General features: G+C 35.6%; 1 protein-coding gene across 6 annotated transcripts in view; it reads left to right on the top strand.

Moving 5' to 3' along the window:
• RASA2 (RAS p21 protein activator 2) overlaps positions 1 to 26679 on the top strand; it is a 117085-nt gene that overhangs the window by 36329 nt on the left and 54077 nt on the right. For 5 of the 6 annotated variants that reach the window (XM_060298532.1, XM_060298531.1, XM_030873333.2 and 2 more), the window contains exons 4-5: positions 1470 to 1564; positions 11044 to 11120. In XM_060298532.1, coding sequence (XP_060154515.1) covers positions 1470 to 1564; positions 11044 to 11120 — 172 coding nt within the window. The remainder of the gene's footprint in view (positions 1 to 1469; positions 1565 to 11043; positions 11121 to 26679) is intronic. The other variant, XM_060298533.1, reaches the window with a different exon arrangement.

Here is a 26679-nt window from a genome sequence, read left to right as displayed (position 1 = left end):
GTGTTTCCAGTGATCTGAGTTGTGAGTTATAAATAGAACAGGTAGATTCTTACTCTAGTTTTTAGAAGCATTATTGGTTAAATAGACTTTGGTTAAGGAAATCTGGAAATCAACTCACCATTTAAAATACAAAGCCATTGTGATTATTTGTTGAATCAGTAAATGAATCAAACCAGAAAACTTCTGAATAAACTTTTTTAAAAGCCCTTTTTTTAAGTTGGGGGCTTGCTTTAGTTATGTTTGTATGCATTATACATGCACATGTATGTACATCTACATACACATTCATAAATTATGTATAAAACTAAAAATCCTGGAAATTGTAGAATAAGGGTCTTATAATATTAAATTTTTAAATAATAGCTTTATTGATGTGTTATTTACATGCCATAAAACTTACCCTTTTAAAGTGTGCAATGCAATGGTTTTAAGTATATTCACAGAGTTGTGCAACCATCACCACTGTCTAATTCTAGAATAAAATTTTAAAGACAGTTTTTCTGTGTTTGTTTTCCTGTTATGCCTTTTCTTTCCACTTGATGCACAAAAATTGATATATCTTGACAGAAATTTTTTTTACTGTTTTCTCAAAGTTTTCAAATGTTGAACTAAAAGATCAAGATGGTCATAAGTGAAAAGGGTATGAAGTATAATTAGGGTACTTAAAATGGAAATTCTTGTTTGATAAAGTGAACTATTTTTTACTTTAGCATATATCCTTTGTTGAAGCTTTTGTGTTGAATATTGGAACAAATTGTCGGTCATATGCAAAACTATGTCTACTTCTTAAAACTTGAATTGAGGAAGGAAATGCTTTGTACCAACATGGCAAATACTTCATTATAATAAGAACATTTCTGTTTCTTCCTCTCATACTTCTTTGTTCATTGTACTGTATCTGTCTCTGAGACGTAGAAACTCTTTAGGGAACTGCTTTGATTTTTTTGTGTGTGTGTATGCATTGAAGCAGCATAAGCAGTGTTTACAGTGTTTTGATAAAGCAAATTTTTAATAAAATTGTTTTAATCCCATAATTTCAAGTCAGTTTTCAAAATTATTAGTGACCATATGATACTGTTTTTCTGTTCTCTTAATTAGAGCTTATAAACTCTTATTAAATGCAGATATGTCTGCTCAGACAGAACATATGGTTTATTCATAGTGTTAAGGAGTTGAGAGGATTAGTTTGCACTATCATTGTACATTGAAAACGCAGTTGCATATAAATACAACTGAGTTTTGGTCTAAACCCCTAATTCAAAATGGCCCAGAGAAGGGTCTGCCAATGGGTAGAGGGAAATGAGGCACATTTTCATTTTTTAGGATATAGAAAAACGCTTTATAAAAATGGATTTTTTGATATCAACAGATACAAATTATTTTTAAATGTTTTCTACAACATATTATATGTAACAGTGCTAATGGTTATATATAATATGTTTCCTCATTGTTTTACTTATTTCTTACAGGAAAAGTAGCCATCAAAAAAGAAGACTTGTGTAACCACAGTGGCAGAGAAACTTGGTTTTCACTACAGCCTATTGATTCCAATTCAGAGGTTCAGGTAAATATTAAGGATTAAGTGATGGAAGAGATTGTCACACACAGAAAATAAGTGTAAAACGAACTAATTATACTAGTTCATTTAGAGAGAGATTATCATACCTTATTTTAAATTCTGGCACCAAATATTATAGACCTCTGAGTAACATATAACTGGAAGGAAATGCCTCGCCACATGAAATCAAGAATAATGTACGTGTATGTGCACGTGTATGTGTTTGGGGGGGTTATGTTAGGAGGACATTTTTTTTCCTTCCATAGTTCTTTTATTTGGGTCACAGTAGCAAATTACTAACTTTTTTAGATGGGGAAATGGTTTTAATGGAAAAGATATATTTTATTAATTCTGAGGAGAATCCTTAGAAGTCTGTGATTTATTTCATCTGTTCTGACCAGGATGCTCTCTTTACTCTCTAATACACTAGACTTGGGAAAATGTTATTCATTCAAACCATGCCTGAGCCCACCATGCAGAGCTTTCATTCCCATACCTACCCTTCCTTTTGTTCATCTTTCTTTTTATTTGAAAGGGTATCATTACTTATTTTAAAGCTCTTCTTTCCTCTTGCCAAAATAAGAGATCTTAAAGATTCTGTGTGTGAATAAAGATGTATGTTTAGCCATGTAGCTTAACTTTTGTATTTGTTTCTCAAAAGTCTGAGTTACTCTTAGAAATTATTTCTATCTACAGGGAATCCTTTTTTTGTAACCCTATTTATTTATAAAATATGATAAGGATTGTGAAACCATTTCCCAAGGGCATAACAGCAAGCAGAATTCTTCTTCTCTAAAAGAAGTTATAATTTGCCACTATGACTCAAACAGAAGTTTTAGGTAAGAAAAAAGTACTGCACACACCCCCACAGGTATTTGCAAATAAAGTGCCTGTGTCTGTTTCCTCATAACCTCTCAAGCATTCTGTTTGATTAAATTCTCAAAAAATTAAGTATTTGTTTGCTAAGACCCCTTCTTAAGTATAAAATATAATCGAAACTTCTCCTGTTTTTCCACCCTACCCCATTTTAATGTTCTTTTCTTTCCATTTGACAATAACTTTTATTCTTATCCCAGTTATACTGTATGGTAAATGATCCAGGTGAGAGGCAATGTGATGAAGTGGAAAGGGTTTTAAAGTAGAAGTCTAAAAATTGAGGTCCTAATTTTCATATGTGGTTATTTTACTGACCTTGAATTTTATTTCTATAAAATGGGAATGAAAGTTGCCATGTTGACTCATATGATTGTGAGAATTAAATGAAATACCTTTAAGAGTATTTTGAAAGCTGTTAATAGTTACAAATGTAAAATGTCTGTTTACCACCAGTCAGTCAGGTGTCCATTTCCCTAATACGCCTTTACCAAAAGGCAGACATGAAAGTTTTGAAGTGCTAGTTTTTCTTTTTAATAGTTTTAACAAAAAAGAAAGATAAGAAAAGGCTTTGAGAATTTGGTCTAAAATGAAGTTTGAGGATTATTTTAAGATGTAGTTTATTAAAGTCCATTCTTTTTCTTGTGGCCAGTGTTACTTGCTAAAGGATTGAAGGGACCCAGCTCTCCAAAGTTAGAAATTTCTATAGAATACTCTTTATATAATTATTGGAGATGGTATTAGAGATCAGTACTGGGTAACAGGCTTTTTATTTGATTGTATGTATAAAACTCATGGCTGAAACACAAAAATCTGCAAACAGCATTTAACCGTTAGATATCATGACATTTTTTATTTGCTACGAATTATTTTCATAACCATGAGTTTTTAACCTTTACAGTTCTTTTGTCTTAAATGATAGTTGATCTGTAAGATCTACTCACTATTTAAAATAAACTTTAGAAGGAAGAGTACTTTAGGGGATGGGAGGGGGTGCATGACACTTATCACATTAATCTGGTACATTGGGAATATTGTTTCGCTCCAAAGCTGATCTAGGAATATTAAATCAACCTCGTGAGTCTAAAAAAGTTGGAAAAGCAGCCTGATTCATACAAATCCTATTTTGTTAATGAATTTGTTCACTTGCATAAGTTTTATAAAATTTCATTAAAATATCATGGAAATAAGAGCAGTTGATGGCGCCATAGGAGAAAGCTGTGAGACAGATTGAGTTCAGCAGGAATTTAATAATTACTATTAGTAATTAGAACAGCATGTATCTAGCACAGTACTAAGGATTTAATATATTTTATCTGACTTAATCTTCAGATTAGCATTATGAGGTGTAGGTAGCATTACCTATATTTTGTAGATGTGGAAAATGGATTCATAGAGGTTAAATGACATCTGCAAAGTCACAAAACTGTTAAGTGATGGAACCATCATTCCCATAAAGAGCATGTCTGATTCTAAAACTCCTAACCACGGTGCTTTACTACCTTTCACTATTCTGTACTGTTGGTCATAAAAAGGCTTCAACATAGATTATTAAGAGAATCACTTAGGAAAATCTGAGTATAAGGCACAGAAGCTTACCCAAATTAGCTCAAAGAAAAAGGGAGGGACATTAGAAAGTTCCTGGGAAGCTCCTTGCAGTATAATTACAAGAATTTCAGTATGACCAGTGAGAGCTAGAAAGTTGTCAGGCATTTACATGGGAGCTGCATCCTAAGTGGAGATCAGGTTTCTTACTATAATAGACTAGATACAGTTCGCATAGAATTATTTTTGAAAAGACTTTAATTTCTCATAAAGTATACTAAAATAATGGGTGGTTTGTTTGTTTTTGGTTGACCACCACATAAAATAGCTGGCTTGCATTTAACACCACGGTGAATGAAAAATACATACTGTATCTTTAAAGTGTAGACTTCTCAACACAGCAGTAGGTACTGCAGGAGGCACATAGGATTGAGACCCACTGATTCCTTTCTCCCTACTCATGTGCTCATTGTGCTCCTTGAGTATAAGTGCTCACTGTTTAGTCTTTTTCTTCTTTCCCTTTTATTTTGTAAAGTGAATAGTTAATGTTTTCTCTCTATTTTTTCCCTCTAATTTTTTTTTTTTTTTGGCTGTGTTGGGTTCTCGTTGCTGGGCGCAGACTCCTCTCTGGTTGTGGCGAGCAGGGGCCACTCCTCGCTGCGATGTGCAGGCCTCTCATTGCGGGGGCCTCTCGTTGCAGAGCACAGGTTCTAGGCGCGTGGGCTTCAGTAGTTGTGGCACACGGACTCAGTAGTTGTGGCTCGTGGGCTCTAGAGCGCAGACTCAGTAGTTGTGGCCCACGGGCCCAGCCGCTCCGAGGCATGTGGGATCTTCCCAGACCAGGGCCCGAACCTGTGTCCCCTGCATTGACAGGCAGACTCCCAGTCACTGTGCCACCAGGGAAGCCCCTGCTCTAATTTTAATAACTATTCGCTTTGCAAAATGAAGGGGAAAGAAAAAAAACGTTTAATGATGAGATTCCATGGTATTCTTTTCGTATGTCTTATGAGACTAACATGTCTCTCCCTTCTGCTTCTCTCTATAAATCCACTCTAATTTCTTGTTGACAGCTAAAAAATGCCACATCCATCTTTGGGCCTACTTGAGCATACGGCCCCCTCACCCTCTTAAGGTCTGACTCAGTTCTCTGCCACAATTTAGAGAGAAAATTTGGCAGACTTGGGTCACATGCCCACTGCAGTCTAATTTGATATGATTGGGGATTAAAGTTTTGGGGCGTTGTCCCCTAAGAAAGGGACTTAGGTAGAGGAAATGATTGGTATCTCTACTTCAGAGGAGATGTTTGATTTCCTAGCTCTAATTGGCATTTGTACCCAAAAGAGTTGCTAAATTATTGTTGTCTGAGGATCTTCAACTGTGACATGAGAACTTCAGTATATAGGATTCCCTTCAGTTCTAAAGTTCTAGGGAAGTAACATGTAGAAACATAATTTAGCCCTCAGATGAAAGGATTCCATAGTAGTAAGATGGGTTTTATACCAAAACAGTTCAAAAATTGCTAAGAACACTAACCTCTTACCTTGAATTGTTTCCCAGACGCTTTATTATTGCTGTTAATGTTAATTGTTTTCAGTTTTCTTTTCAAACATTCAAGACAGTATTAATAATATTTCATGAGTGTGTTTTGCTACATTTTTTTTCCCTTTTCTTTTTGTTTTGTTTTGCAGCGTTCCCCTGTGGCTTGAACTATTCTTTTCTCAACCCACTCTAATCTGCCTTCAAACCCCACAGTGGGTTGGAGGGAGAGCGTAGACAGCTCTCAATAATGTTACGCATGACACTGTGTTAAGTCTAGTGGACATTTTTTAGTCCTCCTCTTACATGGTCTTTCAGCAACTTTTGATACTGTTGACTGCTCCCTCTTTTTCAAAGCATTTCCTTCCTTAAGTTTGTGGTCCTGGTTATCATCCTATTTCACTTGGTGTTCTTTCTCTGTATTTTTTGCCACATAAACGAAGTTAATATGAGTTGTATCAGTGCCCCTTCCTATAAATCTTCTTTTGGCTTAGGTCATCTGCAGCCATGCTTTTAGCTATTTGGTCCTGGAGCTCACAGTAACTAAGTATTTTTCCTTTCTTTATTTTTTAGGTACTATAATAAAAAGTATGCTTTTATATAAGACTGATTAAACCAAATCTGTCATATGGAGAAGTTGGTGCTCTCATTAATTAAGGGTGTTTGTCTCACACAACTTGTACAAGCAGTGAATCCAGATGCAATATCAATCACATCCTTTTGATGTAATTACTTAGTTAATAAGTCTTTTTACCAACAGGCTTATCTTGAATTTCTGGATCCTGCCATAAGTTATTGATTGTTTTATAGGTTGTGTTTTTTTGTGTGTGTGGGGGGGTGGTAATATGGCCTCTGCCCTCGTTTAAAACAAGCAAGCATTTTTAAAAAATCCAAAGATTATAGCTAATAATGCATAAATCAAGGGGTTTTTTTACATGCTCAATTAAGACATAATGAGTATAAAGGTATCTTAAAATCTTCATTTGTAAATTTATAAACATGAAATAATAAAGGAATGAGCCATTCTAGATCATAATAAATACTTCTTTAAAGAGAAAACAAATCCATCCATAAACAGAAGGTATTAAGTAAAACTTTTATTTTTTCATCAGATAGGCAGTCGTGTCCAAAATGATTTATAGAATTAATTACTATATATAAAAGCATCCATCAGAAATCTAGAAGTTTCCTTCATATGAAGAAAAATTTTCATCAGTTGAAATATACTTGAGTTCTGTGGAATGGTTGTTAAAATTTAATTTAATCGTTGTTTAAATTAATTTATTAATGTTGATAAAACAAAAAAATGTTTAGACTCAGGAAGTTTTTAAGTGCGTGCATTGTGTTTTGCCCAAATAACTGTATTCATTTGAATTTCCCAAATTGTATGCAGAAATTCACATAATATCTTCTAAATGGTACCAAGACTATACATTACTATAAAATTAAAATAATCACAGATTTTTCTGTGTGAAATTTTTGTAGCAGTAACTGAAATAAAGTTAGAATATAAACCTTCAGACAGTAATAAGTTCCTAAATATGCTGCCTAATACAAATTAATGTGATATAATTGCTTATATCAACCTAATATAATTAGTGGTATGAAATATATATAGAATAATACCCTTTAAGTATTTGATTTATTTTTAAATTTTGTCACTATTTTGTCACTGAACCTCCCCTAGGAGGTTGGATAATAAGAAAGCTGTTGTGGACCAATGACATTGCATGTTTATCACCAAATATAGTTCCTTGTCAGCATCTTACAGTTACCTCTTTGTAAGTAATGTCCCTGTTTTCTTTTAGTTACCTTAGGATTTTCTCTTTATATTTTGTTTTCATCAGTTTTACTATGCTGCACCTACGTGTGATTTTCTTTTTATCCTACTTGGGTGTTCCTAGGGGCTCTTGATTACTGTGCCTTGATGTCTTTTGTCAGTTTAGGAAAATTCCAGGCAGTTATCTCTTCAGCTTTTTTTTTCCCCTGTTCGTTCTTTCTCCTCTCTTCTGGGACTTCAGTTACGTGAATAATAGACCATTTTACTATGTCTCATATGTCTCTTATACTCTCTCCCTCTCTGACTAACCTGTCTCCTATTTCACCAATCCTCTTTTCAGCTGTGGCTAATCTGTTAAATACATGTTCATTTTGGTTATTTTATTGTTTAATTCTAAATTTTTCATTTGACATATTTTATACTTTACAGGTATTTGCTGAGTTTTTCATTTTGTTTTCTATTTCAAAAAAAGAAAAATCTGTCCGTTAACTCCAACATCTGTGTCTCCTGTGAATCTGCTCTTTGTCAGTTTTTGATTTTTTGGTTTTTGTGTTTGCAGGGGGTGGGTTGGTGTGTGGTCTTAGGGCATGCTTTGTAATTTTTGATGGAATGCTGGACATTGAAATATGAGCTATTTTAGAGATAACTTGAAACTCTGGATGATATTTTTTTCTTCCTCCAGGAAAGATTTACTTTAGCTTTTGGCATGTGGTTAGGCTGGAAACCGATCACTTTAATCCAGTTAGGGATTTGGCTGATTCCAGGCTAGGTTTTACTCTTTGTAAAGGCCGATCTATGTTGTTCACCCTTTGTACTCAAGCATAGGCCTTTAAAGGTTCCAACAGAAAGCCTGGGTGTTTATGAGAGCCACTCTATCTTGGTGGGCCCTGGGCTCCCATTTTTATCATGCCCAGTGTGAGATTGTGGAAAGTTTTGAGTAAGCTTTCCAGCCTCTCAAGCCACTGCTGAAGTTAGGGAGTCCTTTTTAATAAGCTTCTTTGGATGCTCTACCGGCAACTTCTGTTTATATCTCATTGGCCAGAACTGTATCTTATGGCTATCCTTAGCCACTATCCCTGGCTTCAAGGGAAACTAGGAAATGTTTTGCTGAACTCTCCTCCCTACCCCACAAATAAACTAGTTTTGCTACAATCTAAATCTATAAAATGGTGACAAATGCAAGTAAAACTGAACTGTCATGTGAACATAGTAAGGAATACTAAATTTTTCTTAAATGTTTTCAAATTTGGGTTTCTAACACTAAAAAGTAGCTTCAAATAATTTTTAAAATTTCTTGTTCATTTTACTTCATTAGAAAGCAAAACACAATGGTAGTAGAAACTTACAAAATCTAGATGAACAAAAAGAAAACAATTGGAAATCCTACCAACCAAAGATAAGTTCTATCAGTGTTTTGGTAGATAGCGTTGTAGTAATTTTATATAGTAATATATATAGTATGTTTTATTTTTATAAATTAATATTGTATTATACACCCTCTTGTGACTTGTTCCTTCTACTAAGTATCATGTATATATTTCCATGTTAAAGTATATAATGAGGTAGTGTTTTATAGTTTCGAAATTATAATTTCCTTAATTTAACTCATAATGCTTTTTAATTTTAGTGTTCCACCCTTATAGTATGTGTCTGGTGTCTGCTTGTTCTCTCCCCACTCTTTTCTTGACCAGGTTAATACGTAATTACGTTATTGTTGACTAATGCCAAAGGAATGTTCTGTTTAACAGCCAGCGGGAGTAATGAACATATTAGGTAGGCTCTGACTCTGATAATGATTCCTGGGAGAACCCCATTAAATATCTTCTGATTTCTAGTCTTGAGTTGATACAGTGCTGTGATTTTTAGTTGTGAATGAAATTATTATACTTTTTTCCTATTCTATATTGTTTGTATTGTTTTAAAAATAGATTAGATCCTAGACATTTCCTGAGAAACAGTTGGGAGTGCCTTGTTAGTATACAGTTTCTACCATAAAATACATACATGTTAAAATGGTACAACTGCTTTGAGATGTAAATGTTGGTGCAGTTGGCTAGGCTCACTCATTTGTCAAGTGACACAGATGCTGGTGTGACAGCAAATATGATTCAAAATTCTGGTTGAGTAATACTATAAATTACTACCTATCATGAACCTTCTTGAGGTCACTCTTGAATAGTAGGGGTTGTGATTATTAAATGCTGGACTAATGAAAGACCTATTTTATAAATTATGTATGGTTTTATAAATATTTGTGTCTAGATTTTTAGTGGAAGGTTGGCTAGATATAGTTCCAGTTCCACCTAACTGCTAATTTGATGACAGCTATTGCCTTTGTTTTTTAGAGCTTAGCTTTCTCATGCAGACTTTTGTGTTGAGATCCATCAGTGTTTATTGCTCATCTGTCTAACGCTGAGATTTGTAGTTAGTGGACCTCAGACTCACTCTTGTATAAAATATGGCGATTAAAAATAGGCTGATTGGGCTTCCTTGGTGGCACAGTGGTTGAGAGTCCGCCTGCCGATGCAGGGGACATGGGTTCGTGCCCCGGTCCGGGAAGATTCCACATGCCGTGGAGCGGCTGGGCCCGTGAGCCATGGCCGCTGAGCCTGCGTGTCCAGAGCCTGTGCTCCACAACGGGAGAGGCCACAACAGTGAGAGGCCCGTGTACCGCAAAAAAAAAAAAAAAAAAAAAAAAGGCTGATTCAGGTTAGATTTCTGTGTATGTCTGAAAGGGGTTGTTCCAAAGAGGAACAGTGACTAGATAATAAACTTTCCTATCTCTGATGAAATAACTTATATCAGTAGTCCCTGGATATCACACCCGTGAAATCTCCAGTTGGCAATGTGGCAGTTTGTCTTGTCAGCTGGGTGGAGGTAATCCAACACTGATTCTTAACCAGTTCAGAATTGCTCATAGCCAGTTTAGAATTGCTCATCACCAGTGGCAGGGTAGAAATATCAAGCTCTAGATTATATTGTTCCTAAGCCTTTGTTTCTTGAGAAGTTGATAGTTTGCTTTAAACTTATACTACTGAATTTTTTAAAAATCCATTTATTAATGGCTGTTTAAGAAAGTAGTCCTTTATTTTCATTTTCAGTATCCCATTTTTTCATCAGTGCTCTTGGCCATATATTGTTATCTCTTATTTATTGTCTGCCCAACTAGATTGTGAGTTCTTATAAGCAGTGACTTTGTTTTATACTCCTTTGGATTCCTACCCACTCCCACAGTGCCTCCTAAAATGTAGTAGATATTCCATAAATCTTAATTATTTGAGAAAAGTAAGTGTTGGCAAATTGAATCTTACTAGCTTTAACTTAGTTTTATTGTTTTAGAATTGTATGATTTCTCTGTCTTTCAATGATACTTGTCTCTATACTTATTATCTTCTCTGGAAAAAGCATTCTACATCTTGTAATTTGCTAAATTCAAAATTTCCTAAAACGTAAGTTTTGTCTTTCTTTTTGATTCATGATAATTGAGATAAATATTTGTTGAACTGGGCATAAAATTCTTAAATTTAATACCACGTGTGATATAAGCTTATTTTTCAGATTTTGATCTACATTGTTGGTTATTAGTCATTTAACAAGTACTTAATGGAGACAAAGCCATGTGCTAAGGATCACTAGTATTTAGTTAGTGAATAACTAAATATTATGGCTACCATTTGAAAAAGTACATACCTTTAATTAATATTTTATCTGTAAAATAGACTTCTCAGTTTGTAATTTTTTTTCATTATAGGGTAAAGTTCACCTTGAATTAAAACTGAATGAACTGATAACAGAAAATGGAACTGTGTGCCAGCAGCTTGTTGTACAGTAAGCATATTTCTTTTACCAAAGTCAACTAGATATACTTCTCCATTTTGTATTCTTTGAATTTTAAGCCAACTCCTTATTTTAAATACTTTAGAAACTTTTTTCAGAAATGAACTCTGCTATGCCATTCCTTTATTAATTTGTTTTCCACTTTATTTTCTCACATCTAGTCTACTCAGATTACATATGATGAGTCATTAATTCATTCAACCAGTATTTATTTAATGTGTGTTACATGATAGATATAGGATCACAGATAAACGTGTCTAACCACCAAGCAGCAATGAGTTGGAAAAGCTTCCCTGTAGAGGGCCTCTAGAAACTCTAGATACAGCACAGCAGAGCATTAGGGACCTTGGGGCTAAAACTAAATGTGTACCTTGAGATTACCAGTATTGATTCTCACCTACTTTGAATTCCTTTCTTCCTCTTCTCTCAACTTATTTTTATCACCCCGATTCAAATCTTCTAACTGTTCTGGAAATCTGTTTCAGCCCAATCCTCCACCTTTTCCCTTTCACCCAAACCCTTCCTCTGTGTGGTCAGCAAACAATGGGATATCCCTGGCTTCTGAATGTTTTCTCTCTGTCTTAACTGATACATGAATATCCCCTGAAGTACTGTTTCCTCTACTGCCTTCTCAATCTGAGCCTCTGTATTCCACCATACCCATATACCTTAGAGCCAGGGAGTAGGGTCAATATTACTCTCCTACTGCTGCTCCAGGCTATGGTTTATTCTCCTAATTATGAACACCCCAGATCCTTTGAGGTATTCTCTCTCTATATAAATATACATATTGATATTTATGTGCTTATATATATATACATAAAATACTATATATAATATTACTCAGTTAATTTTTTCTGAACTCTTTTAAAGAAGGTTGCACATATTATAATCCTTAATATATCCGTGTGTATTTCCTAAGAAAAGGGATATTCTCTTAAATATAATATTTAAATGTACTTTAGTACAGTTATCAAATTCAGGAAATTTAACATTGTTACAATAAAAGTATAACCTGTAGTTTTTATATTTCAGTACTTTAATCTACAGTTACAATATTTCACTTTTGTCAACTGTTCCAATGATGTCCTTTAAGACACATTTTTTCTCTCCAAGAAGGGATACAGTTCAAGATTATGTATTACATTCAGTTGTCATGTCTCTGATCTCCTTAACCTGTACTTTTAGCTATTCTTTGTCGTTCATGGAGGTGAGATTTTTGAAGAATACAGGCCAGTTGTTTTTTCACATGTTCCTCAGTTTGGATTTACCTACTAAAAACAGGATTTGTTTACGGTTTTTTCCCCTAGACTGAGAGCATATAGTGAAAGTATTTGGATTACTCTCTGCCCTGCTCAGTTCAGTTATGTTGTACATTTGAAATACAGTTAATTGGATTGATTTAGTTTGCATTTAGTTTAATGTTGTTTTCCCCCATCCTTGTTGGTTTACTTTTATTTTACTGAGTATGTAGAATATCAGGATGACTTCAAAAGTCAAAACTATACCAAAAGGCATTACTCAAAGATGTGTTCAGTCCCCTCTCTTTATATCCAGCTCTAGGCAACCATGATCTGATTTCTCTCCTTATAGTTTTTGTCTTTTCCAAAATGTCATATGAACCGATCTATATAATATATAGTCTCTTGTGTCTTTTACTAAGCATGCTTTTGAGATTCATCCACATTATGTATCAGGAGTTCATCCTTTTTTAGGTATTATTTTCTTTGTTTCTTGCCATAACTTGGTAGATACTGTTGTCCTCGTTTTACAGATGATAAAACGAAGCACAGATTGGTTAAATAAGCCCAGGTTCGTACAGGGAGAGTAGAGCCTGGATTTGAACTCTGGCAGTTTGATTTTTTTTTTTTTTTTAATTTTGAGATAATCATAGATTTGCAAGAAATTGCAAAGTGCAGAGAGGTCCTGTGTACTCTTCACTTAGTTTCCTTCAGTGGTTACATCTTACATAACTATAACTAACAGTATAAAAACCAGAAAATTGACATTGTATAGTGACAGGGTATCATTTTATCACATGTGTAGATTTGTGTAACCACCACCACAATCAAGATACAAAACTATTTTATCACTGTAAATATTTCCCTCATGCTACCCCTTTATAGTCACACCCACTCCTTCCCCACCCCCATCCCTAATCTTTTGCAACCTCTAATCTGTCTCCGTATCTAAAATTTTGTCATTTCAAAAATCCTGTGTAAATGGACTCTTAATAGTTTGTGACTTTCTGAGACTGGCTTTTTTCCACTCAGATCCAGCCAGTTGTGCACAAGTTTCTTAAAGATTGAATATAGTTGTGTCACTTTTTAAAATCTATTTTGCCAATTTCTGTCTTTTATTTAGTGAATTTATACATTTACTTATAATTATGGATATGTTAGGCTTAAATCCACCATTTTATTTTTTGTTTTCTGTCCCCTCTATTTTCTTTTTCCTGTGAGTTACTTGAACATTGTTTAGGATTACATTTTGATTTATCTATAGTGTTTTTTTAATCTATAGTGTATCTCTTTGTATAGTGTTTTTAGTGGTTGCTTTAGGTATTACATTGTACATGTGTAACTTATAGTCTACTGGTGTTGACATTTTAGCGGTTAGAATAAAATGTAGAAACCTTACCTTTTAATCCTCCACCATTTGTAATATAATTGTATTAAGTATTTCCTGTGCAACAGTGAAAACCACATCAAAGTGTTATAATTTTTCTTTCAGTTATTAACACAATTTAGAAAAGAAGAGAATTCTAGTCTATTGTATTTACTCATATTTTTGCTCTTTCCATATTCTTTCCTTCCTGTCATTTCAGGATCCCTTCTTTTATCACTGTCTTTATGTTTAGAGAATTTCCTCTTACCATTTTTTTTAGGATAGGCCTACTGGTGACACATTCTTTTAGTTTTTCTTCATCTGAAAATGTCTTGATTTTTTTCTTGATTCCTGAAGGATATTTTCACTGGATATAGAATTCTTGGTTGATAGTTCTTTTTTTTTTTCAGCACATGAAAAATGTACCACTTCCTCTGGCCTTCATGATTTTTTTTTTTTTTTTTTTTTTTTTTTTTGGCGGTACGCGGGCCTCTCACTGTTGTGGCCTCTCCCATTGCAGAGCACAGGCTCTGGACGCTCAGGCTCAGTGGCCATGGCTCACAGGCCTAGCCACTCCGCAGCATGTGGGATCTTCCCGGACTGGGGCACGAACCCGTGTCCCCTGCATCGGCAGGCGGACTCTCAACCACTGCGCCACCAGGGAAGCCCAAGTCTCCATGATTTTTGATGAGAAATCCACTATCATTCAAAGTGTTTTTCCTATGCAGGTTTTCCTATGTTTCTCTCTGGATGCTTTCAGGATTTTTTCCTTTGTCTTTAGTTTTCTAAGTTTTAGTTTGACTATAGATTTGTTTGGGTTTATCGTGTTTGATTTTGGCTCAGCTTGAATCTATATGCTTATGTCTTTTGCCATATTGGGAAACTTTTAGCCATTATTTCTTGTTAAATTTATCAGCCCTGCCAGCTTTCTCTCCTCTCCTTTTGAGACTCCAGTGGCATGAATGTTAGATCTGTTATCGTCCCACACATCCCTGAGGCTCTGCCCTTTTTTTTCTGGTCTATTTTCCCTCCGTTGTTCATATTGGGTTATTTCTGTTGTTCTGTCTTTAAAAGCTCACTGGTTTTTTCCTCTGTCCTCTCCATTCTACTGTTAAACTCAACTATTGAATTATTTTTATGTTGGTTATTTATTTTTAAGTCCTAAAATTTCCATTTGGTTCTTCTTTATATTTTTATTTCCTCGGTGAGACTTACTGTTTTTTTGCTGAAACTTTCTATTTTTTCATTTATTTCAAACATGTTCATAATTGCTCATTGAATCATTTTTATGGTGGCTGCTTTCACCTTTTTGTCAGATAAGTCCAACGTCCATGTTATCTCAGCCTTGTCATCTGCCAGTTGTCTTTTCTCATTTAAGTTGGAGATTGTCTGGTTTTTCATATGTTGAATGGTTTTCAGTTCTATCCTGGACATTTTGGGTATTATATAATGAGACTCTAGGTCTTGTTTAAATCTTCTCTTTTAGCCAGGCTCCTCTGACCCTCTGCTGGTGGGGGAAGAGGAGTCCCAGTTTCATTACTGTCAGGTAGAGGTAGAAGTCCAGGTTCCTGACTCAACCGCTCCTGATAACCCTGGGGGAAGAATGAGAAGTGTTCCTTGTTACTGCTGAACGAAAGTCATGGTTCATGCTCCCCTTAATTCCTTCCTGTTACCACTTTGGCGGGATAGGGAGGAGTACCTTACTGCTGCTCCACGTGGCCTCCACTGACACCCTGGTCGGGAGGAGTTAGTTACCCCTAGAAAGTGGTGAAAGTCTTACCTTCCCACTCAGCATTCCCTGACACCACCCTGGCATGGAGGGAGAGGAGTGCCTCGTTGGTGCTGGCTGGTGATGGAAATCCAGGCTCCTCATGTGGTCTCTACTGACTCCATGGGAAGAAGGGGCTCATTACAACCTGTCAGAGGTAGAAGTCTAGGCTCTCCCCTCAACTTCTGGCCTTTGTTGATGGGGGTGAGGGTGGATCCACAGTGTTTCTCACGATGTTTGATTGGAGTAGATGGTTATTGCCTAAAAATGGTTTCTATCTTGCTAAGCTGCCCAGTTCCTGGTCCTTTGGCTAGAGAAAGCTGGCTTTTCTTAGGGCATTTTGTTGTCTGCTCCCATTGGTGGGTGTTTCTGGATTGGTAGCTTCTCTAGCACTCAGTCTGGGGTATATAAAGTGTAAGAAAGCCCAGGGAATTCACTGCTGGGTTCCAATTTCCTTGGGTCCCCAGATCTCTAATTGGCTTGCCTTCTTCTCTTCACCTTTCAGTTTCTTATGTTTGTTTAACATCTAGGGTTTTTAGCAGTGCTTAATGGGAAGAAGGAGGTATGCATGTACTCCATCTTGTCCTAGAACTGGAAACCAGTCCATTTCTTTTTACTTACAAATAGTGTTCCTTTGTATGGAATTTGTTTACCCGTTCACCAGTTGATGGATATTTGAATTGTTTCCCATCTGAGGCTATTATAAAGAAAACTGCTGTAAATGTTCACAGACAGGTCTGTATGTGGACATACGCTGATCTGCATTCTTTTCTTGCTTCTCTTTTTCACTTAAGCCTCCACTGTCCATATTCACTGTCCATACAGCAACAGAACTCCAGTAGTAGTTTTGTGGAACTTATTGCTGATTTCTCAACTTTAGAGGTATTTGAAGTTTGTGGTATTTTTGTTTTTTCAGTAATGCTCAAGGCGTGGTTTTATGTATTGTTTTCTTTGTGCTCCTTGCTGAACTACAGTTTTGGGGAGCAGTGTGTGGAAAGGTTCATATCCCAGCAGTTGCTATTATTCTCCAGACCTGGAAGCTCCCCACTGTAGCATTTCCTGAACTTCAGTAAGACCTCCATCCACTAATCTCTACCACATTCTTACCTGCTCCTATTTTTACTTTCTTCTAGGTCTTTTTCTATGATCTGTTGCCATAGTCATTTTCTTACAGTTTCCCTGAACTCCCCTGATCTTCTCTTCCTTTTATATTTATATCCCTTTTATATGAATGAACTCAACTTCTTCTGTGTTCAGTCTGCACCTGAATATTGCTGGAGAAAATCACACAGAAAGACTAATTTTACTTTAAATTCATGATCACAAACCTCACTTGGATACTTACAACTATCATGGAGTTTTACTGTGCTTCTCTAATACACCTATAAGATTCTCCATCACTACAGACTGCAAATTGGTCACATCTTCCTGAATCCAAATCTGCAAACCTGTATTGGCCTCCATCTTTTTGTCCTTATGTTTTAGTCGATGAGGTGCTCCTTTTCTTGTTGGGAGTGAATTCTTCCATCTGAACTCTGGATTCTTTCTCTTTCCCCTACAAAGGACTTTGCTCCTTCAGTTATCCCTTCTTCTGTTTCATCAGCTTTACTTGCTCTTTTGGATTGTTCTCACCAGCGTGTAAACATGTTCTAGGATCTTCCATTCGAAAAGACATGCCTTCCCAGACCTCATCTCCAGCCCCCTCTCCCAGCTACCATCCCCATTTCTCTGTTCTCCTTTGAATGCAGACTTTTCAAAGTAAGATTGTCTAATAGATGTGTGTGTGTGTGTGTGTGTGTGTGTGTATACGTGTATATACTAGCTCTGAGTGTTCACTGAGAAGGCCTGCAAACAGTGTCATCCCAGTAGCAATGAGCATACTTAGCACCCATATCTTGATTTCTAAATACCATTCTCTAGTCAGCACTAGGCACTAGATCTTTTTGTGATGATGAAAATGTTTATGTCTTAACTGTCCAATATGGTGGCCACTAGCTTTGTGTGGCTTATTGAAAACTTGAAATATGACTAGTGCAACTAAAGAGCTAAATTTTATCTAATTTTAATTAATTATAATTTAAATAGCTAAATGTGGCCAATGGCTACAGTAATAGAACTGCTCCAATAAAAAGAACGTGGAGGAGTTTTGTTTTGTTTTGTTTTGTCTTTTTAGCAGTGACTAGTTTCTGGGTTTGGGCAGAGAAAAATACAAGATGAGCCCACAGAATCTATGGAATCAGAAAGTACGGAATTGCTCAGAAAATAATGAGGGCATGTGGAAAGGATGTTGAAGTCAACTTGAAAGAGCTCCAAATAACCAAATGTGGGACAATTTGATCATCAAAATAAATAATGATAATAATGGATTAAAACCTGTAGAATAAAATAAATATCCATGAGCCAATGCTGATGTAACAATTAAGTAAATACATGGGAGAGAAAGGACTGCTTTTCCTTATTGATGAATATAGGACAAGTGATGGAAATAGAAACATCACTATTAGCAAACACTACAATAATAATTAGTGCAGGGACGAATCATCTAGAGATGCTAAGTGAGCATAAGTGTAATGACAAACAGCATATATGCATAGTCTCAAAGAATAACCCTATGAGATGTCTGATAAGTACCATCTTAACTGAGTGATCAAAGTTAATGTCACTGATAATGAGACATTCAGTACCTCCTGTTAATTTGCATTGAGAAGGATATCAAGACACATAACCTCAATGTAATCGTGAACAGACATCAGACAAGTTCAATTTAAGGAATATTCTACAAAATAACTGGCCAGTACTGGCAAGATCATGGGACAAAGCAGGAAAAGTAAGGAACTGTTTTAGGATGGAGGGGACTAAGGAGACATGACAGCTAAATACAACTTGTTATTATTAACTAACATCGTATCAATGTTAGTTTCCTGCTTCTATAATTCTACTCTGATTACACAAAATGTTAACATTGGGGGATGGGTATACAGGAACTCTGCATATTATTTAACAACTTTTTGGAAGTCAGAAATTATTGCAAAATAAAACGTTTTTAAAAAATTGTGTACACCTTATGCATTCAACCTAGGTCTTTTTTCTAACTCCAGACTTACATGTCAGCCTACCTTCGATGTCTCACAGCATTGCAAATTTAACACATTTAAAGCTGCAGTATTGATTCTTGTATCTGTCCAGCTCCTCCCCATAGCTCAAGGCAGAAATATGGGAGTCACTTAAAATCTTTTCTCCTCTCTGTCCCCCAAGATTGGATCTATTTCTTACTGATTCTATAAAAATTTTTCTTGAATTTTCTAATTTTTCATAATACTTTCTGACATCTCCTTATTTCAAACCACCAATCATTTCTTACCTTGACTATTTCAATAATCTTTTAGCTGGTCTTCCAGTCTGCAATCCATTCTCTTTATAAGCAGCCCAGAGCAGTCTTCTGAAACATAAACTAGATCATGGCAGTCCCCTGCTTAAGCACTTAGTGATTTTTGCAGTGCTTTTAGAATAAAATCCAATCTCCTTACCGTGGCCCATAAGAACCAGTGACCCGGCCTGCCTCTTTGATTTCATTTTGTGGCGTGCTTCCTCTTCATATGCTTGCTGGCCTTCTCTCACTTCTTCAAATGTGACATTACTCTTCCAGCTCAGAGATGTACATTTGCCTTTCCTTTTGCCTGGAATGCCGTTATGCCCATTCTTCTTCTAACTGGTTCATTCTTGTCCTTTAAGTTTCAACTTAAATATCACTTACTCTGAAATAGGGTACCCTGTTCTTTTTCTTCCATAGCACTTGCCACTATTTCTAATTATTATTATTTTTGATTTATTGATTGTTATCTCTTTCTTCAGGTAGACTCTGTGCTCCATGAGTGCAGGGGCCATGTTTGTCTTATTCACCTCATGGCTCCAGCATCTGGCACTTAATAGGCACTAAATAAATTTTAAAACAATTAAATGACGAAAGGTAACACTGTCTTCTTAACGGATGAAGAGAAAGTAGCTTGCCTAGAAAAAGTGAGGTTTTTTTTTTTTTCCCCAGAAGGAAAGAATAGTATAGGCAAAAATATGGAGGCGAGAAACAGCATGGTGTTGTGTGTGTGTGTGTATAATTAAAAGCAGTTTGATGTTGCCTAATATATGAACCTTGAGTCAAAGATTGGTCAGAAATTGGTAAATAGGCTGGAGCTAGATCTTAAGAGCCACTTATGTACCATCTGACCTTATAAAACTTACATGAGCTTATGGAACTATTGGAAGATTGTAGACAATAGAGTATGGACAAATTTGCATTTTAGAAAGATCAGATTTGTGACAGCAGTAAGTATAGAAAGGTGAATTTGAAGGGTGTTAGGGTGATCCAGGTCAGAGGTGATGGCTTCTGTGCCAGAGCAACAGTTGCAGATGTGAGAAAAGAGGCCAGATGAAGTAATATTTAAAGAGCAGAATCACTGAAACTTACTGATTGATTAGATATAGAAAGTGAGGAGGAAGGAGAATTTAAGTGTGGCTGTAGATTTCTAGATTGTGTTGCTTGGTGGTGGTGGTATACACAATGAAGAGAAAATACGGGAAGAGAAGCTGCTTTAATAAGAGATGGTAATGAGTTGAGTTTTAGCTGCTCTTGAACATCTAGGTAGGGATTTCCATCAGGCATTTAGATATAAAAATCTTTAACTCTGTGGTGAGATCTCATATAGAAATGTATGGTTGATGGTAGTTGTGGCCATAAGAATAGATGTGATAGAAGTAGGCTTAAGGGAGGTTATGTAGCATAAAGAGAGCAGTTGACTGAGAGCAAATCCAGCAGTAGACGTAGAAAAACATGTGAGGAAAACATGAAGGAGACAGATAGGTGACATGAGGGAAGTTAGGAGAGTGAGGGTCAAGGAAACCAAGAGAGAAGAGCGTTTCAAGGAGAGAGTGATCAGGAATATTGCATGCAGCTAAGAAGTCCAGTGAGAGGAGCCCTGAAAAATATGGATAGCATTTGACACTCAGGGGACCTTAATGAGGAGACTGTCCATAGAATGACAAATGCAGAAAAAACTGGGTTTCAGTAGGGTGAGGAGTGAGTGGGGAGGTCAAGAAATTTGGAGAGAAAAACAGAAAAATTAGATAGGTACAGAGTGACTTGAAGTCCAGGCAGTGATCTTTATATTAGAGAAACAGGCTGAGGGAAAGAACCTGAGGAGAGAAACTTGAGACAAATTGAATATATGGTTGTTGCTACTATATGGAAATTTAAAAAATTGTTTTGTATCCTGTAACCTTCTTACATTCACTTATTAGTTCGACTAGCTTTTGAAAAATAGATTCCATTGAATTTGTACATAGACAATTGTGTCCTCTATGAATAGAGTTTTACTTCTTCCTTTTCAGTCTGGATACCTTTTATTTCTGCTTCTTACCTTATTGTGCTGGCCAGAACCTCCAGTACCAGAGTAGAAGTTGTGAGAGCAGACATCCTTGTCTTATTCCTTATCTTAGGGGGAAAACCTTCAGTTTTTTTACCAGTAAGTACAATGTTAGCCATCCTTCATCAGGTTGAGAAAGTTCCCTTTTGTTCCTAGTTTGCTGAGAATTTTTATCAGGGATGGATATTCAAACGATCTTATGCTTTTTTTATTTTCATCTGTTAATATGGTGAATCTTGTTGATTGATTTTTGTATGTTAAGCCAGCGTCCACTTGGTCATGTTGTGTTAATATTGTCATGTATTGCTGGCTTTGATTTGCTGAAATTTTGTTAAGGATTTTTGCATCTCTGTTCATGAAGGATATTGGTCTGTACTTTTCTTTTCTTGTAATGTCTTTGTCTGGTTTTGGAATCAGGATATTAATGGTCTCTTTGAATGAATTGGGAAGTATTTTCTCCTCTTCGATTTTCTGAGTTTCTATAGAATTGATGTAGTTTATTTTTTATATGATTAATATATGAATTCACAAGTGAAGCCATCTGGGCCTGGAATGTTTTTGTTTTGTTTTTTGTTGGAAAGGTTTTTAACCAGGAATTCAATTTCTTTAATAGATACATAATTATTCAAAAAAATTTTTTTTTCAGTAATTTTGGTAGTTTGTATCTTTCAGGGAATTTGACCATTTAATCTGAGTTGTACAATTCTTTGTATAAAGTTGTTCAGTTATTCCTTTTTATCCCTTTAATATGTGTAGACTTCATGGTGATATCCTAATGTTGGTAATTTGTGTCTTCACTCTTTTTTTTCCTTATCAGTGTAGCTAGAGGTTTATCAATTTTAATGACCTTCTTAAAGAAATGGCTTTTGATTTTATTGTTTTTATATATTTTCTGTTTTCTCTTTTATTGATTTTCACTTTTATTATTTCTGTTTATTTTGGGTTTAACTTGCTCTTCTTTTTAAAGTTTCTTTTGATTGAAGCTGAGGTCAGTGATTGGAAATCTTTCTTTCCTTAGTGCTGTCCATTTTCATCTAAGTACTACTTTAGCTGGATCCCACAAATTTTGATATACTGAGTTTTCATTTTCATTCATTTAAAAATACTTTATAATTTTTCTTTTATTTTTTGACCCATGGGATTATTTAGAGGTAAGTTAATTTTGTTTCCAAATATTTGAGGATTTTCCAGATACCTTTTGTTGCTGATTTCTCATTTAATTCCACTGTTGTCAACATATTTTGTATGATCTGAATATTTTAAAGTTTACCAAAACTTATTTTTTGTCCCCAAAATATAGTTTATATTGGTACATGTTTTGTGTGCATTTGAAGAGTGTTTTCTGCTTTTGGTAGATACACTGTTTTTTATAAATGTTAATTATGTTAGGTTGGTTGACAGTATTGTTTAAACTTTCATTCTTAATTGCTTTATTGGGTGTTGAAATCGCCAACTATTTGTGGATTTGTCAGTTTCTCCCTGCAGTTCTATCAGTTTTTGCTTCATTTGTTTTACAGCTATAATAGGGACTTAACATTTAGGATTTTTATGTCTGCTTGATAAATTGAACTCATTATTATAAAATAACCCTCTTTATTCTAATATTGGTAATATTCTTTGTTGCAAAATCTGCTTTGATATTAATATAGCCACTCTGGCTGCCTGGCTGGCTGGTTTACTTGCCTTCTTCCTTTTTTTCATGTTTCTTAATTTAATATTACAAGATTTTAAATCTAACTTTGATTTTATACTGGTATCTCTTTCCTCTAACATTGAAAATCTTAATCCCTAACTTTACATAAATACTTAACATAATTATTTATTTACATTATCTTCGAAGATATAGACAATAGATTCAAAATAATAATACCAGTATGACCACTGATAATTAGGTTACTGAATGAAGTTTTAGAGGTCTTACTGCTGTTTGTTCTAAGAATATAGAATATATCACTAAGGATATAGAATCAAATACTGTGCTCTAGTCCTTTGAACTAATTCCCTTTTTTTTTAGTGGTTTCTCAGGTTTGTTTTTGTTTACTTTGTAAGGGTTATTTCTTGAGTTTAATCTCACTTTTGAAATATAAAAGTTGACTATGTTGCCAAACTCAAAACTATATAAAGGTATCTTCGAACAAGTCCATTCCCAGTCCTCTACCCTACTAATTCCTATATTTAAAAGTTTTGGCCTTTCTTTCCAGTATTTTTACAAGTATAAGCAAATAAATATATGCACATGTATAAATAAAAATTAGAATATATTCATGTTTCTCACTCCATTCTTACACAGAGTATAGAGTTCTGTAACTTCCTCTTTTTTCAGTTAAGAATATATCCTGAAGATCACTCCATATCAGAGTAATTAGGGAATAGAGATTTACCTCATTCTTTTTGACAACTACATAGAATTCCATCCTATAGATACTATCATTCATTCAGCTAGACCCTTGCTAATGGACATTTGGTTTGTCATTACCCATTAAATCAGCTTTCTTTTAATCAGTATTAGTATGGTTTATATTTTTCCACTTTCTTTACTTTTAACTTAATTTTATCTTATATTTAAAGGAGTTTTAAAGTCAGTGTATAATTTTTTTTGTCCAATCTGAAAATCTCTCCTTTTTAATTGGCATGCTTAGGCCATTTACATAACTATGTGATGTGTCTGTTACTCTGTCTTCATGTTTACTAATCTTTTCTTCTGCTGTATCTAATCTTCTGTTAATGCCACTCAGTGTTTTTCATGTCAAACCTTGTACACTTTCAAAATTTAATGTCTTCTGTGTCTCTACCAAACATATGAAATATAGTTATAATAACTTTTTTTATGTCCTTGTCTACTAATTCTATCAACTGTGTCATTTCTGGATCTGTTACTATTGATTTGTTTTTCTTTTTGATCATGTGTTGTATTTTCTTGATTCTTTGTGTTCCTGGTTATTTTCTATTGGATGCTAGATATTGTGAAGTTGCTGGATATTTTTGTATTCCTATGAATATACTTGAAGACTTAGTTACTTGGAAATAGTTTGGTTCATTTGTGGTTTGCTTATAAGCTTTGTTAGATGGAACAAGAGTGGCCTTTAGTCTGGGGCTAATATTTTCCCACTACTGAGGCAGCACCCATAATTACCAGCTTTTTACTGTGGCCCTTGGGATCTCTTGCTAGTCATTTGTGGGCTTCTGGAATTGTTCCCTCTGCTCTTTTCTAATGGTTCTTTCCCCAGCCTCAGATAGTTTCCTCACATGTATATGTTTATCAGCACTCAGCTGGAGACTCCGGGTATGGGTGGGTCGGGGGGCCAGTTCTTTTGTAGCTCTCTGGAGGTTTCTTTCTTTCTGTGCAGCTTTCTTTCCTCCAGTACTCTGCCCTGGGAACTCTAGTCACTTTGGCCTTCCCCAGCTGACAGCCCTTTCTTTCTTCTCAGGGAGACCATCTAACAGTAGGCTAGGACAGTTAGAGGGCTCACTTTGTTTATTCCCCCCATCAGAGATCACTGTCCTGAGCTGCTGATACTACCCTTTTTTTTTTTTAAGTGTTTGAGGTGGGAGGATAAATCTGTTCCCTGTTACTCCCTGTACTATGTACTCCTGTATGTAGAAGTTAGTATTTGTCTTCTAGTTTAAAAAAAAAAAAAATCCAAGGAAAACAATCAGATCATTCTGTATTATAAACAAGTTTGGACTAAACTTATTTTCCTTTGTAATTCCTAAAAAATGTGTCAATATCAAATACATTATGTGTCACATATAAATAAAATATAAGATAATTTAGCATACTAAGGTTATTTTAACATTCGTTTTCTGCTTATCCATGGTTTATGATGTGAAATTGCTTGATTTACCAACTAGAAGAATAGTTGTATCCTAGGTAATTAGGAAAATTATTTCATAACGTACGTAGCAAATAAAATAATATGTATTTAATAATACTACTTGTGTGTTAGAAAACCCAATTTTTATACTTAGATTTAAAAATTAAGAGTACTTCTGATTTTTTTTTATAGACTCACACTTTTGGACTGTGGGTATTGCTTTTTTGGTTTGTGGGTATTCTTATAGAAGTGTTTGTATACTGAACAGCATTTTTCTCTTTTTTTAAAATAAATTTATTTATTTAATTTATTCATTATTTTTTGCTGCGTTGGGTCTTCATTGCTGTTCATGGGCTTTCTCTAGTTGCAGCGAGCGGGGGCTACTCTTCATTGCGGTGAGTGGGCTTCTCATTGCAGTGGCTTCTCTTGTTGAAGAGCATGGGCTCTAGGCGCGTGGGCTTCAGTAGTTGCAGCACGCAGGCTCAGTAGTTGTGGCCCGCGGGCTTAGTTGCTCCGCGGCATGTGGGATCTTCCTGGACCAGGGCTCACACCCGTGTCCCCTGCATTGGCAGGCAGGTTCTTAACCACTGTGCCACCAGGGAAGTCCCCATTATTCTCATTTTTTTAAAATTTTATTTTAAAACATATATTTATTTGTTTGTTTGTTTTTGGCTGTGTTGTGTCTTTGTTGCTGCGCGTGGGCTTTCTCTAGTTGCGGCGAGTGGGGGCTACTCTTCGTTGCAGTGCACGGGCTTCTCATTGCGTTGGCTTCTCTTGTTGCGGAGCACGGGCTCTAGGTGCGTGGGCTTGAGCAGTTGTGGCACGCGGGCTTGAGTAGTTGTGGCACGCGGGCTCAGTAGTTGTGGTTCGTGGGCTCTAGAGCGCAGGCTCAGTAGTTGTGGCGCACAGGCTTAGTTGCTCTGCGGCATCTTCCCGGACCAGGGCTCGATCCCATGTCCCCGGCGCTGGCAGGCGGATTTTTAGCCACTGTGCAACCAGGGAAGTCCTCTCAGTGTTTTTATACCTCATAAAACTGTAGTGAATTTTTATGATTAAGATTTTACATAATTAGTGTTTACATGAGATAAATTTGGTATTAGAAGGAAAGTAATACACTATATTCAGGCACAGTGGGACTGTAGGAGGACTTAAATTTTAGAAATGGGGTTAAGAAAGTAGAAGTTGAGTCTCGGCCCACTTCTTACAAGTTGTATTACCTCTTTAGCCTTATTTTGTTACTTTCTCACGTAAGCTTTTTGAACCTTACTTTCTTCTTTAAAAATGCATGATGATACCCTTCTTAAAGGCAGTTGTGAGAGTTTGATGCATTTTGTGAAAATAAATAGTAAACTGCACATACTATATCAAAATGGGTATCATTTTGAGGTTTAGCCTGAGAAGTGTAAATTTCAAACAGTATGTACAGTGGGAAAATTTGACTGTACCCAGGCCTGACATCAATAATCAGAATTGTTATCTTGGCCTGTACTTTCTTCGGTTAGTTTCAGAAATTTTTTAAATTTGATTTTTAATACCCAATTTAATAGAAATGAGTCATATTATCATTTCTTTCTTTACTCGGCAGCACACCATTTGCACCTCACCCACGTATATGATCTGTGGGTTGTGGAGAGAAATTAGGATGTTGCTCAATAGCCCACATCTTTCAACAAAGAATACTTTTCACTAACACTCATGAGTTTCTTGTAGGCACTGGGAGATGTACACCCTTAGCTGCTAAACTAAATTCGTGAACTCAATAAAGAGAAAATTTGAGGAGCAGGTCATTAAGTCAGATTCTGTGTTCTCTGTAAATACCAATGACTGTTGTCATGGAGTGGATGAGATGACCTTGGTTTTTATGGTCTAAAACTTTTTCTACAGAATGATGCAGGAGCTGTTACTGAGAGTCAGAATAAGAGGCTGCAGAACTGTATGTGGCT

The sequence above is a fragment of the Globicephala melas genome, chromosome 4 (genome assembly GCF_963455315.2).
Source record: "Globicephala melas chromosome 4, mGloMel1.2, whole genome shotgun sequence".
In the NCBI taxonomy this organism is placed as follows: Eukaryota; Metazoa; Chordata; class Mammalia; order Artiodactyla; family Delphinidae; genus Globicephala; species Globicephala melas.
The sequence above is the reverse complement of the archived record's forward strand: the minus strand, read 5'-3'. Positions and strand labels throughout refer to the sequence as shown.